Here is a 15981-nt window from a genome sequence, read left to right on the forward strand (position 1 = left end):
CTCTGTCTCTGGATGGTGCTATGTAGAGGATGTTCAGGGTTTTCCATAATTGACCGTAGCCTACTCAGCGCCCTTCGCTCAGCTACCGATGTTATACACTCCAGTACTTTGCCCACGACAGAGCCCGCCTTCCTTACCAGCTTATTAAGACGTGAGGCGTCCCTCTTCTTAATGCTGCCTCCCCAACACGCCACCACAAAGAAGAGGGTGCTCTCCACAACTGACCTATAGAACATCTTCAGCATCTCACTACAGACATTTAAATTCTATCAGCATTTAAACAGAGTTTGGTGCATTTGGTAAAAGAAGTCTTTGTGACATGAAAATGGTTCAGTCATAAACATAACAAACATTCTGGAGAAACAACTTAGGTGGAGGTAACTTTTATAGTAAGCTTACCATCAGTACCATGAAGAAATCCTTCAAACTTTCTCCAAACTGTGCCTGTGCAAAAATACTTGCTCCCTTATAACTGTGAGCCTGAGAAATCTTATCAAGTTGTATTTTTTCTGTGCCTGAAATAAACAACATATTTGGGCAGTGTGAAACTAAGGCTTTGGTTATTTTTACAGTCAGTTCAGAAGTACATGGATTATATTCAAAACATCACCTATCTGTTTAGTGAGTCATACCATGTGTTCTGAACAGAAAATTAGTTTTGTCTGCCAATGGCAGCACCTAACAGAAATTGTCATCACATAGTCCTTGTAAAGCTCATTCCATTTGTTACTCTCCATTATTGGCACTTCCACAATGCCGAGTGGAACAAACGAAAAAACAATCAAAACTGGGCCTTTGCAGGGTGTTGTTCTTCCTCCACTACAGACTAATTGGCAAAAACTAAAGATGCCGGAGGAGACCGTGTCCTGAAAATGAGATGCTGAAGGACAGTCCACGTTTCAGTGAATATGTACAGCACAAAGTGAACAAAGTGAATCTACTGCCAAGAGGTCAAGGGAACTGAACCAAGTCATAATTTTCAGTGCACCAGTAGTTCAAGAATCTCTTCATCATTCACCTGTTCCCTTTTCCTTTCAGATAAGGGAATAAATGGCTCAAACACTGGTGTAGGAGAAATAATAAAATAAAGGTGAAATAAAGCCATCACCCTCTCACAGTTGCACATGGAAACTCAGATACTAACAAATGGCATATTCCTAAATATTAAACAGAAAGCTGGCGTCTGTATGGTGAAACATTATCTGTAACAGGATGGAATTGAGTGCACAGGAAAAGAAACATTACATCGTATCAAGTTATTTGCTGAAGTTCTACCACAGAAAAGGGCTTTAATGAGAGAGGTCAATGGACCAGGCTGAAGGACACACTATTCAAATATTTAATGTGGTTGAAGTCCTGGCAAAAAGTCTACAGTCTGTGTTTAGGAGCACAGGGGAGTCCAATATAACCTTTCTCAGAGGCCACCATTTCCAACAAGGAATGATTGATCGCCTCTTCCACATGTGTACAAACAACCATTATGCAACCTGGAGTAACCAATGTCCAAAACAAACAGCTTCCACCAAAAGTCCAAATACTGAAACAGGAGCTGTGTGCTGTTAAGCAATTATACCGCAGGCATCGGTCATGAAATCTCAATTTGCTGCCGCGCAACTACAAATTCCTCCAATGACAGGTTCTCCTATCGCATTTCTCATCTTCTTCATCTTTAAAGAAAACAATCTCAGCTTTCAAATTTATCTTTATAACTGTAGTTCCTTATTCTAGGAACCAATCTCATAAAAATTTTCACAGCTTTCTATAATGAGGTAACCAAAACTGAACATAATACTCTATTGAGGCCAGGCCAATTTTTATTGAGTTTTGAAAATAGGTCTTTCGTTGTCACGTGTACCAAGGTGCACTGAAAAAAACTTGTCCTGCATACTGTCTGTACAGATCAATTCATTACAATGGTGCATTGAGGCCGTACAAGGTAAAATAAGAGTGCAGAGTAACAGTAACTGTGTTACAGTACAGACGAAGTGCCAGGCAGGTAGATAGTCAGGAGCATGGTTACAACAAGGTAGATTGTGAGGTCAAGGGTCCATCTTATTGTACTAGAGAAATGTTCAAGACTGTTGCAACATCTGTTCTTGAGCCTTGCTGGGACAGGGGAGAAGAGAGAATGCCCGGGACGGTGGGATCTTCGATTATGCTGACTGAGAGAGTAAGAAATGTAGACAGATGTCATGGATGAGAAGCTAGTTTCCAGATATGCTGAGCAGCGTCCAGAACTCTCTAGTTTCTTGTGGTCGTGGACAGAGCAGCTTCCATACTGAGCTTTGATGCACCCATACCGGATGCTTTCCATGGCACATCAATAAAAACTGGTGAGGGTCAAAGGAAACATACCAATTTTCTTCAGGCTCCTGAGGAAATGGAGGTGCTGGGATGCTTTCTTGGCTTTGGTGTCAACATGGCTGGACCATGACAATCTATTAATTATGTTCACTTCTAGGAACTTGTACTCTATACCTCTAACTATGTATTGTTTACTAATTGCTTTGTCAATCTGTCCTGCCACATCTTTATCCAGTATGTGGCTTCTTGATGGATGCACCATGCTCACAAGTCCTTCTCCTCCTGTGCCATCAAGTCAAGTTTATTGTCATTTAACTACATACATGTATATAACCGTATATAACCAGATAACATATATAGAAACAAGACAACATTTCTCCGAACTAGGGTGCAAGCACAGTTGTACAGTACCCCTAACACTCATAACGCACTGTAATTTATGAAAGTAAGGATTAAAATCTGCAGATGAATCACACATAAATATCAGACTAATGTCCATTAATATTAAATATTGTTAGGTATGGAATAGATTAACCAATGACACTTCAAATGCAATGCGGCTGGGAGTTCAGAAGCCTAAAGGCCTGGGGGAAGAAACATTTTTTCGTCCTGACCGTGCTTGTTTTTATACATCGGAGTCTCCTGCCTGATGGTAAGGTGGGATCCTTAATAATACCTGGGGCCAGTGTTCCCGAAAAATGTTCCTGATGGATGGTAGGGAGACCCCTACGATTCTCTCAGCTGGTCTCACGGTCTTTCCTACAGACTTCTAGTCCAATGCTCAATTGCTCACGTTCTAGATGGAGATGCAACTTGTCAGGACACTCTCAATCGTGCTGCTGTAAAACACTGTTAAGATGGGAGGGGGGAGCCTAAGTTGCCTCAAGTGGAGGCACTGCTGTGCCTTGTTGTTCAGGGAGGTGATACTAAGGGACCAGGTGAGGCCATCTGTGATGTGAACTCCCAGGAACTTGCTGCACTTAACTCTCTCCACAGAGGAGCCATGTATTCACAGAGCAACATCCTTCATTCTCTAGTGCTTTTCCCCATTCTTGCTGCCAATATGCATGACTTCACACTTTTGGTTGTATCAGATTACATCATCAATTACATTCTCAGTGGTAGCAGATCCTTTAAAAGGGAATTTACCATCCTCTCTCGGCTCAGCCAGATAGTCCAGTGTACAGGTGCCCCTTCTCAATCTCAAACTCCGAAGCTAACTACAGCCTTTTTTAATTGCACACTGGGGGAGGGTGTTATTGGGGTTTGGTGTGAGGTTTGTGACCATTTTTAGTGTAGGCTTCACTCAATGTTTTTGGAACAGTCTCTTCCCCTCCGATCTCTGAATGGATAATGAACAATACCTCACTATATTTGCTCACTTTTTGCACTACTTATAGCATTTATATTTCGTGACATGTCACTGATAATAAACCTGATTATTTTGAAGACACAGCTATCAGTCAGGTTACCTCAGTGGTTCAGGCCTCTCAAGACAGGCAGGTATGAGGCTCAAAGGGACTTTGGAGTCCTTGCGCAGGATTCACTAAAGGTTAATTTGCAGTTTCAGTCTGTGGTGAGGAAGGTAAATGCAATGTCAGCATTCATTTCAACAGGATTAGAATATAAAAAGCAAGGATGTAACGTTGAGACTTTATAAAGCACTGGTGAGGCCTCATTTAGAGTATTGTGAGCAGCTTTAGGCCCTTTATCTGAGAAGGGACGTGCTGAAACTGAAGATGGTTCAAAGGCAGTTCACAAAAATGATTCCGGGATTGAATGGCTTGCCATATGAAGAGTATTTGATGGCTCTGGGCCAATGAAGGGTGGCCTCATTGAAACCTATCGAATGGTGAAAGGCCTTGATAGAGCGGATGTAGAGAAGATACTGGAAGAATCTAAGAACAGAGGGCACTGCTTCAGAATAGAGGGGTGAAATTTTACGACAGAGATGAGGAATTTCTTTAGACGGAGAGTGGTGAATCTGTGGAAATCTTTGCAATAGGCAGCTGTGGAAGCTGCCTTTATGTATATTTAAGGCAATGGTTGATAGATTCTTGATTGGTCAGGGCTTAAAGGGCAATGGGGAGAAGGCAGGAGATTGGGGCTGAGAGGGGAAATGGATCAGCCACGATGAAACAGTGGAGCAACCTCGGTGGGCCAAATGGCCTAATTTTGCTCCTATATCATATGGTCTTATGGAATGACAGTCCAAGTGCATCTGAACATATGGACACAAAGAGAATCCTGGCAGTGATTCCAAGTGGTGAACCCTGACCAGTAAGCTTAAACTATTGAAGCACAGTTAGGGCACAGAGAGAATCCCTATGACAAATTCACTGGTACTTTGTGTAATAATTTAATTTACTTGAGTGACACACACTAAATGTTGGAGGAACTCAGCAGATCAGGCAGCATCTATGGAGAGGAATAAACAGTCAACGTTTCAGACTGAGATCCCTCATCAGGACTCACAAAGGGTCTCAGAGAAACATCGACTGTTTATTCCCCTCCATGGATTTTGCCTGTCCTGCTAAGTTCCTCCAACATTTTGTGTGCACCACTCTGGATTTCCAGCATCTGCAGAATCCCTGTATTTATAATTTAATTTACTAAAAGAGATTAGAATGTATATTCTGTGTTAGCAATGTTTGCATTGTGGGAAAGATAAGGAGTGAGAAGCCTTTGGTATGAGTCAAGTCGCTTTTTATTGTCATTTCGACCATAAACTGCTGGTAGAGTACACAGTAAAAACGGAACAACGTTCCTCCAGGACCATGGTGCTACATGAAATAACACAAAACTACACTAGACTATGTGAGACAACTCAAGGCTACACTAGACTACAGACCTACACAGGACTACATAAAGTGCACAAAACAGTGCAGGACAGTACAATAATTAATTAATTAACAAAATAATAGGCACAATAGAGGACAAATTTCAATATAATAATAAATGAAACTACTGACTATTTCAATATATTAATAAATTAGATTACTATTTTGAGATCACTGATGTCAGTGATAAAGTATTTGACCATAAGACGTAGGAGCAGAGTTAGTCCATTTGGTCCATCAATTCTGCTCCACCATTCCATCATGTCTGATTTATTATCCTGCTCTACCCCATTCTCCTGCCTTCTTCCTGTAACTTTTGACAGCCTTCCTAATCAGAAACCTTTCAACCTCTGCTTTAGATATATTCCATGACCTGACCTCCACAGCCATCTGTGGCAATGAATTCCACTGTTTCATCACCCTCTGGCTAAAGGAATTCCTCCACATCACGGTGAGACAGAGCAGAAAAGGGAGGTATACGTTTCAACACCTATCCTCTTCCTCTTTTCCGCTGACACATCTTCCTCTTACTGAAACTTCTCAGCTTCTTGCTGTGAGCTAGTGATAAGGGCATCTTTATCATGATAGCAAAGTTATGCAGCAGGCTACATGTCGCCACAAGTTTTATGAGTCACGAAGCAGCTGAGCTGTTGCAGGACTCCACCAGACAGTAGCTTAAGGAGTCTGTGTATAAACAAACAGAACTGATGATAAACACACAGGTGATAGAAAGATTAAAGGCTATGGAGGAGATCAATCTTAGAGTAAGTTAAAAGACCAGCACAACATCGTGGGCCAAAGGACCTATACAGTGTTGTAGTGTTCTGCTTCTAAGAGACTCTGCATATGCTGGAAATCTTAAGCAACACACACAAGATGCTGGAGGAACCCAGCAAATCAAGCAGCATTTGTGGGGGATATTTTGGGCTGAGGCCCTTCAACAGGACAGGAAAGGAAGGGGGAAGAGGCCTGAATAAGGTGAGTGGAGAGGAAGGAGTACAAGAAAGCAGGTGAGACCATATGAAGGGAAAGGTGGGTGGAGGGGAGGGGATGAATTGAGCCTAGAGAGGATTGGTGGAACAGACAAAGGGCTGAAGAAGAAGGAATCTAATAGGAGAATACAGTGGACCATGAAAGAAAGGGAAGGAAGAGAACTAGAGTGAGGTAATGTGCAGGTGAAGAGAAGGGGTAGCAGGGTAACCAGAATGGGGATTGGAGATAGAGAGAAGGAGGGAGGGAGGGAGGGAGGGAGAAGTTAGAGAAATTAATGTTCATGCCATCAGGTTGAAGGTTACCCAGACAGAATATAATAAGTTGCTCCTTCAACCTGAGTTTGGCCTCATCATAGCAGTAGAGGAGTCCATGGACAGACATGCCAGAATAGGAATGGGTCTTTGGTCAGACCGAAACTTGATGGTCTACCAGCACATGGAGATGTCCGTGGGGGGAATGCTGCCGACTGGCACATTCTCGGCTGCAGGAGTACGTGCTGAGGGACGCACTCAAACTCGGTGCAGCCACCGCAAGGGCCCGGTGGGAAAGGACCACAGTCTAGGGTCCTTCTCCCGTGGGAGTTGAGGGGTAGGGGGGGTGGGGTGTATACCCCTCAACAAGGGAATGTAAATATGGAATAACAGAGTGCCACGTGGATGGCAAAAAGTGTGAAAATGTAAAGACCGTAATGGAACCATTTGTAAAGGATTGAGAGTCATTGAATGGTTTATTGTATATAATTTTATTTTTGAATAAAGTATATTTTGTTTAATAAAAAAAATAGGAATGGGAGGTCGAATTAAAATCGGTAGCCACCGGGACATCTTTCCTTTTGCAAAAATAGTTTCTGGTCAATGTCTTTTCATCAGAAACAGTAAAGTGAGAACATTAGTGTCTTTTAAGTTGGGAGTCACAATGTAGACCACCTTTCACTGGTGAAACCAAACACTGATTGAGAGACGCTTTGCACCACATTGCCGCTCAATCCACAAGGATGTCTTTGTGTTTCCAGCTGCTTCTCAGTCAGTTTTCAGCTTCCTACATTTTCTAAGGAAACACAAAATATACCTAAGGAACAGCTTCTCGTTTTCAACCTGCAGATGATTCGCCAGTTTCCACATTGATGTCAGACTCCTCGGAGCCAAAGTGGAAACAAGTCATTCTGTATCCTAATGAAGTAGCGATGAAGAAATGGCCATGGAGGCCGAATTAGAATCAGATTCAGAACAAGGTTTAATATCATTGGCATTTGTTGTGAAATTTGTTGTTTTGTGGCAGCAGTGCATTGCAATAGATAATAATAACAATACTATAAATTACAATAAGAGATACAGGTATACCTAAAAATTTATATTTTAATTACCGTAGATTCCGGATTTTAAGCCGCTACTTTTTTCCCACATTTTGAACAGCTTTGAACTTTGCGGCCAATAATCCGATGCGGCTAATGCATGGTTTTTTTCATGCCGCCTCGTAAACATTTTGCCTCGTAACAGTAGACCAATAAAATTGATGAGTAGTTCACAGAGGTCCAATGAAATTGTACGATAAATCAAGCGCACTTTCACAATTAAATTATTGTAAATCAGTCATTTGTACTCACCCTCATCAACATGGAAAACACTCGAAGCATTGTGCTACCTACCCTCTTAGTTTAAACTATATTTGTTTTCTGTACTACATCGCGGGATGCTATGACGACACACCCGGTTTCGCGGCGTCTTGTGGGAAAATGCCGTTTGCGATGAAACGGAAAGGAGGGGGGGAGCGGATTCCGCGAGCGGCTTTGGATCTGAGCGAAATCTGCTTTTAAATGCCGTTTGCGATGAAACGGAAAGGAGGGGGGGAGCGGCATTACGCGAGCGGCTTTGGATCCGAGCGAACTCTGCTTTTAAGTTAAAGGTATCAATAACTTTTCCTGGTAGGCTGCAGTATATATATTTTTTACCAGTCGTTAGGAGATATTGGAATGTTGTTCAGTAAAGAAGTATACGCAACGTATATTTAAAAGTAGCCGCGTACGGGCACGGTTCGAAAAAAAGCATTTGCAATATGTATTTGTTTTTGTTACCATATGGATTTAATTAAAAGTTAAAAAAATCCTCACGTGTAATATCTTTCTGTGTAAATATCTCATATTACAACGTGGGACACCTGCGGCCGAAAATCCGGTGCGGCCTAAAATCCGGTGCGGCCTTTACATTTAAAAAAATGATTTTATTTCTAAAATTAGTGCCAGCGGCTAAAAATCAGGTGCGCTCTGTAGTCCGGAATCTACGGTAATATATAATCAAATGAAGTAGTGCAAAATGTGAGCAAAATTAAATAGTGAGGTGGTGTTCATGGGTTCATTGTCCATTCAGAAATCTGATTGTGGAGGGGAAGAAGCTATTCCTGAAATATTAAGTGTATGTCTTCAGGCTGCCAGACCTCCTCTTTGATCAAAAAACAAGAGAAAATCTGCAGATGCTGGAAATCCAAGCAACGCACACAAAATGCTGGAGGAACTCAGCAGGCCAGACAGCATCTGTGGAAACGAGTACAGTCGATGTTTCAGGCCGAGACCCTTCGGCAGGACTGCAGAAAGAAAGATGAGGAGTAGATTGAAAAGGTGGGGGAGGGGAGAGAGAAACACAAAGTGATAGGTGAAACCTGGAGGGGGAGGGATGAAGTAAAGAGCTGGGAAGTTGATTGGTGGCAGAGACAGAAGGTCATGGTAGAAAGAAAAGGGGGGAGGAGCACCAGCGGGAGGCAACGGTGGGCAAGGAGACAAGGTAAGAGATTGAAAAGGAGAAGGTGGTGGTGGGGAGGGGGGAAGGGGCATTACCGGAAGTTTGAGAAATCGATGTTCATGCCATCAGGTTGGAGGCTACACAAACGGAATACAAGGCATTGTTCCTCCAACCTAAGTGTGGCCACATCACGACAGCGGAGGAAGCCATGGGTGGACACATCAGACTGAGAATGGGAAGTGGAATTGAAATGGGTGGCCACCGGGAGATCCCGCTTTTTCTGGCAGACAGGTGCTTGGCGAAGCACATTGTTGTGAAACTCCTCCCAAAGTGTACCAGTGGCTGCAAAATGCTTTAAAGTATTCCGAAGAGGTCGTAAAGGCACTTTTAAATGCAAAGTGTTCCTTTCTTCAGCTTTAAAAGTTTGATTATCTAGCACAATTGCTACTGTTAATAGTGAATTCTGTGATCACCAATAACATATAATCGCTCAGTCCCCTGTACTGATCATAAGTATCCTATGATTTGACAGATTCTTCAAGAAACATTATTTTGTTTCAAAAGTTCTCTTCAAACTCATTGCAGTCATTTGCTCTCCATCATCAAAACAGTAAAATACACACATGCCTTTAGAAGCAATTGTAGTTGTTACCAAACACTTGAAAATGGAGTGCTAGCCAGCACATTGATGAAAGCGCAAACACAAGGAAATCCACAGATGCTGGAAATTCAAGCAACACACACAACATGCTGGTGGAACGCAGCAGGCCAGGCAGCATCTATAGGGAGAAGCGCTGTCGACATTTCAGGCTGAGACCCTTCATCAGGACTGGACATTGATGAATAGCTTCCTTAATGAGCATTAGAAACCAACTTAATTAGAAGTCCAAACTTTAATCATTCTCTAGCTAGATATGTCCACCATGCAGTTAATCTCCAAACCAAAATGCTAACTCATGCTAACAATAGATTAACCAGGTATGTATTACAAGTAACAACCCCAATTTGGAGACATCGTCACAGTTAAATAATTGATTCCACAGCAGAGGATGTATGTTAATCAATTAACTTAGTAAGTAACATGTAGAATGCAAACTAGAAATTAATTTTAGCATTCTACTTAGAATTAATTTTGCAAACTTTATTTTTAGTTTGCATGTTCTATTATTTCAATTGGGTGGAGAGCATCTAATTTTATAAAAATGAACATATGCATGCACCAATGCTATCTTAAACTCAAAACATCTCAGGTTTCTAATCCTTTACGTAATTTTTAACTAGTTCAGTAATCATTTTAAGTTGAATTAATCATGGGATTTACCTGGTAGATGCTTTGGAAAGCAAGTTAGAGGTATAATCAGACTCCAGGAAAGTATCCAGCACAAAAGAAATCCAATCCACCAAGCACCAAGCCATCGAGGGTCATCTGATGTTAAACCAATGCTGCAAAATAAAAATAATGTCTTAAACATGAGGCCTAGGTGTCAATCTTGGGATTCTTGGTTAGCATGGGCCATTAGGCCAAAGGCCTCTTTCAGTGCTGATTGACTTTTTGCTGCAGTGTCCTAATCTTACCTCAGAGAACCACACAAAAACAAAAAAAAAGCTATTGGTATTAGCGAATTTTTAAACAATTTTGTTCACATGAGCTTTCTCTCATCCTTCCGAGGGATTTTAGCAACATCTAGCTTAAAGCAATTTCAGAGGTATACACCTTGACTACTTTCAATGTTAGGGATAGTTTAGGCGATGGATTATTGAGAATATCTGGCGAAAGATAACGTTTCATCAAATGAACATCAAAATATTAATTGAAGCATGCCTCATGAATCCATTTCAGAAAAGAGTGAACAACTGGATGCTAGGGATTGAAAAAGTGAAAAACAGGCCAGAAGTGAATTGCTTCTTAGTGCTTGAGATTCTCAAATGGTAATCAAAATCCTTGCCTAATTCATATCAAAAATCAGTTTGTAGCTCTCCACCTTTTAAGAGACAGCTAATTCAATCCCCATGAGGTAAAATTCTGAGAATCTGCCAACACATAGAATTTGTTTTGCCAGCTCTCAAAACACACGCATCTCTGAATGGGTCTTCTTCCATTACCTGTACAGCTAGCTGAACAATCTAATTTTGTTAAACTTGAAATATTGAAATTTAGAACGATTTGATATAGGAAATTGAAGTGATATTATGTTTGAAAAGCAATATTCCCAAATCAGAACTGCATTAGAAGTTCACTTTTTTTTTTAGGAAGTCCAGCGTTGCTGCTGCTTATGTGTGGAGGCGGGGAGTCAGGGGCAGAGCTTTGGGGCTGTAAAGTTTTTACTGTTACTGATTATTTGGAGTACTTTTCTGTTTTTATGGATGCCTTTGAAGAGCAAGAAATTCAGGTTGTATATTGTATACATTCTTTAATATTAAAATTGAACTATTTAACTATTATTTATTGCCTTAAAATTAGCAGACACTGGTACATTTGAATTCCTGTATAGTGTACAGAGTGTGAAGCAGTGAACTGTTTTGATATTTAACTACTTTGAACTAATTAAAAAGCTTCAAGATCTAGACTTCAATACCTCCTTGTGCAACCGAATCCTTGATTTCCTCGCTTGCAGAACCCCGCCAGTTCAAGTTGGCAGTATCACCTCCACAATCTCCATCAGCACAAGTGCACCACAAGGCTGTTTCCTTAGCCCCCTTGTTTTACTGCCTTTATACTTATGACTGTGATGTTTAGCACAGCTCTAATGCCATACTGCTAGATACAAGTTTGCTGAGGACACCACTGTTATTGGCCAAATCAAAGGTCGCGACAAAGAAACAGATAGGAGGGAGATTAAAAATTTGGCTCCATGGTGTCAGTATGGCCAAGGATTATTGACTTCAGGAGGAAACTAAAGGTCCACTAGCCAGTCCTCATTGAAGGATCAGAGGTGGGTAGGGTCAACAACTTTAAATTCCTCAGTGTTATCATTTCGAAGGGCTTGTCCCAGGGCTCAGCGTGTAAGTGCAATTACACCGAAAGCACAGTAGTGCCTGTCCTACCTTAGGTGTTTACGAAGACTCGGCCTAACATCTAAAATTTTGACAAACTTCTATAGTTGTGTAGTGGAGAATATATTGACTGGCTGCATCACAGCCTGGTATGGAAATGCCAATGCCCTACCCTGGTGGGCCTCCAAAAGTTCCACACCTCACACGTGACTGCATGAAATTTCATCTGCAATTTTTCCAGCCTATTTCACCAGCTGCTAAAGATCCCACCGCAAGCTTTGATAGTCTTCCTCACTGTCCAATACACCCCTAATTCTTGGCGTCATCCACAAATTTACTAATCCAGTTTACCACATTATCATCCAAATTGGTGATATATATGACTAACAACAATGGACCCAGCTCTGAAGCCTATGGCACACCACTATTCAGAGGCCTCCAGTTGGACAGGTAACCAGCTACGACCATCCTCCCACACAGCTTCTCCCACAAAGCCGATGTCTAGTCCAATTTACTACCTCACCTTGAATACCAAGCAACTGAACCTTCTTGACCGACCTCCCACTCAGGACCTTATCAAAGACCTTGTTAAAGTTCATGGAGACAACATCCACTGACTTGCCTTCATCAACTTTCCTCAGAACTTCCTCAAACAACTCTGTAAGATTGGCTAGACTCAATTACCACACACACAGCCATGTTGAACACCTAATCATTCCCTGTCTATGCAAATACCCATTTATCCAGTCACTTGAAATATTTTCCAATAACGTTTCTACTACTGATGCCAGGATCACCAGCCTATAATTACTTGATTAACTCTTACAGGCTTTGGTAAATAATGGAGCAACATTAGCTATCCTCCAATCCTCCATCACCTCACTGTGGTTAAGGATGCTTCAAGCATCTCTGCTTAGGCCCCAGCAATTTCTGCACTAGCTTCCTACGGGGTCAGAGGGAAAGTATTGCCAGGCACTGGGGACTTTTCCTCAAGAAACAAACACCTGCTCCTCTCTAATCTGTATAGGGTCCATGACCTCACTGCTCCTTTGTCTCACTTCTATCAACTCTGTCTCCTGAGTAAATAGAGATGCAAAAAAAAACTTTATTATCTCTCCCATCCCTTTCGACTCACGTATGGATTACCACTTCAATCTTCCAGAGGACCAGCTTTGTCCTTTGCTATCCTTTTGCTCTGAATACATTTGTAGAAGCCCTTTGGATTCCCCTTCACCTTGTCTGCTAGAGAAACTTTTAGTTCTCCTGATTCCTTCTTTATGTATTCTCTTGCAATTCTTATGCCTCTCAAGTACCTCATTTGTTCCCACCTTCCTATAGCTGCAAGGCACCTCCTTCTATTTCTTAACCAGGGCCTCATCATCTCTCGAAAACCAAGGTTCCCTAAACCTGTTATCATTCATTGCCTTTTATGCTGGCAGGAACATACAAACTCTTTACTCTCAAAAATTTTATTTCTGAAGGCCTCCCACTTACTAGGTAAACCATTGCCAGGAAACTACCCATCCCAATCCACACTTGCCAGATCCTTTCTGTTAAAATCAGAATTGGCCTTTCTCCAATTTAGAATCTCAACCCAAGTACAAAACCTATCTTTTTCCATAAGTTCCTTGAAACTAATGCCATTATGATCAGTCGATGCTGTGTGTTCCCCTACACAAAGTTCTGTCACCCATCCTAACTCATTCTCTAATAGAAGATCTTCCCACTTTCTTTAGTTAAGTCTTTTATGTACTGATTGAGGAAACTCTCCTGAACACATTTAACAATTTTTCCCCATTCAGCCCTCTTAACAGTAAGGAAGACCCAGTCAATATCTGGAAAGTTATAATCACCTAATATCACAACCTTAAGTTTCCTGCAATGGTTTGCAATCTCTCAACAAATTTGCTCCTCTAAATCCTGTGGACTGTTGGGTGGTCTATAATATAACCCTATAAACATGGTCATACCTTTCTTATTCTTCAGTTCTACCCATAAGGCCTCACTGGACGAGCTTTCCAGACTTGTCTGATTGAGCACAGCCATGACTAGTAACACCACCTCTCTCCTTTTAATTCATTATGCTCTATTACATCTAGAGCAATAGAATCCCAGAACATTGAGCTATCAGTCCTGCCCCTCTTGCAATTAAGTCTTAGTAATGGCCACAATGTCATAATTTCATGTGCAGATGCAGGCCCCAAGCTCATTCACCTTTTCTACAATTTTCCTAGCATTGAAATATACGCAGCTCAGAATATTAATCTTGCCATGCTCAACCATTTGATTCCTGACTTTGTATGAGGGCTTAACAACATCTTAACAGTCGACTGTACTTCCTAAGAAGGTTGGCGTCATTCAATGTCTGTAGTGAGATGCTGAAGATGTTCTATAGGTCAGTTGTGGAGAGCGCCCTCTTCTTTGTGGTGGCGTGTTGGGGAGGAAGCATTAAGAAGAGGGACGCCTCACGTCTTAATAAGCTGGTAAGGAAGGCGGGCTCTGTCGTGGGCAAAGTACTGGAGGGTTTAACATCGGTAGCTGAGCGAAGGGCGCTGAGTAGGCTACGGTCAATTATGGATAACTCTGAACATCCTCTACATAGCACCATCCAGAGACAGAGAAGCAGTTTCAGCGACAGGTTACTATCGATGCAATGCTCCTCAGACAGGATGAAGAGGTCAATACTCCCCAATGCCATTAGGCTTTACAATTCTACCGCCAGGACTTAAGAACTTTTTAAAAGCTATTATTAATGCTTTTTGAGATAGTGATTTAGATGCATATCATATTTTTTACTGAGTTAAGTATTGTATGTAATTAGTTTTGCTACAACAAGTGTATGGGACATTGGAAAAAAAGTTGAATTTCCCCATGGGGATGAATAAAGTATCTATCTATCTTACTCCACAACCACTCCACTGTCTGTTCTGGCGCTCTGGTTTCCATCCCCTGCAACTGATGTCATGAGACTACTAGACAGGTGTATGGAGGAATTTAAGGTGGGGGGGGGGGTTATATGGGAGGCAGGGTTTAAGGGTCGGCACAACATTATGTGCCAAAGGGCCTGTACTGTGCTGTACTATTCTATGTTCTATGATAGATCCTTGCTTGATTCATGATCAGCATGCCGTTAAGCAGTATATGCTCACTGCAAAGCTGACAAATCCACTCATTGAATGCACGATGGAGATCTTAATTTTTCACTTGATGCAGTGATTTTTGATTAACTTCCATTCATTACGTATGTGAGATCAATTCTCAGAACTGTTTGTGGTGTGCAGAGACCTGTGCATGGCTTGAGAACCTTCCCAGCGTCTTGTGGGGTTTTCCATTTGTAACGTCAAGTCAGTGCTGAAAAAATTACGGCTTTTGGAATTTTGGATAACGGGTAGTCAACCAGTAGTACAATTAGCCAGAGGAATCTGTGGAATTCATTGCCACAGACGGCAGTTGAAGCCAAGTCATTGGGTACGTTTGTTAAACTTTACTTCTAATTATTACCCATTACCCAATGCAGGAACACACAGTACTACGGAAGATAAATATGGTGAACTACATGTACCTGTCTGGACTGCTCCTGTGACTCCTCCCACAGACCCCTGCTGACTGCTCCTGTGGCTCCTCCCACAGACCCCTGTATAAAGGCGATTGAGGCCTGAGCCCGGCCTCATTCTCCAGGATGTAGTGTTGTTCATTCTTCCAGTCAATAAAAGCCGATATCTCGCTTCTTACGTCTCAGAATGAGTTATTGATGGTGCATCAATAAAGCAACCACTTTGTTAAAAAATTAGTAGCTCGCTACTAGGGAGAACCTTCCTTCAGCACTCTCTTGGGGTCTGCGCAGGGGTCTCCAACTACATGTACAAGCATGGCTCTTTTATACACATGTAGTCATGTACACTTGTTAAGCAATTGTGCAATTTCTTTACTTGCACAGCAACAGTAACATAAGGAACTTATAAGGTAATTGTTCATTTACTGAATCATTGTTCTATATACCTGCTTAGCATGGATAGTTCCCATTTACTTCTAAGAACCTGCGTTAGAACATTGTTTCATCAGGCGTTTCTTTACTTAAACCTTGGTCTAGCAATGTTTCATGTTCAGAAAACAGTGTA

The 15981-nt window shown here is 41.7% G+C and overlaps 1 protein-coding gene across 1 annotated transcript in view; it reads right to left on the reverse strand.

Annotated features, from left to right (window-relative positions):
• The window catches only part of LOC140739507 (solute carrier organic anion transporter family member 4C1-like), an 83462-nt gene that overhangs the window by 29354 nt on the left and 38127 nt on the right, over positions 1-15981 (reverse strand). Inside the window, exons 5-6 of the mRNA XM_073067871.1 lie at positions 10191-10312; positions 400-515 (exon numbers count right to left, since the gene is read on the reverse strand). Of these exons, the coding sequence (XP_072923972.1) occupies positions 400-515; positions 10191-10312 (238 nt within the window). The remainder of the gene's footprint in view (positions 1-399; positions 516-10190; positions 10313-15981) is intronic.

Source organism: Hemitrygon akajei, chromosome 2 (genome assembly GCF_048418815.1).
Source record: "Hemitrygon akajei chromosome 2, sHemAka1.3, whole genome shotgun sequence".
Taxonomy (NCBI): domain Eukaryota; kingdom Metazoa; phylum Chordata; class Chondrichthyes; order Myliobatiformes; family Dasyatidae; genus Hemitrygon; species Hemitrygon akajei.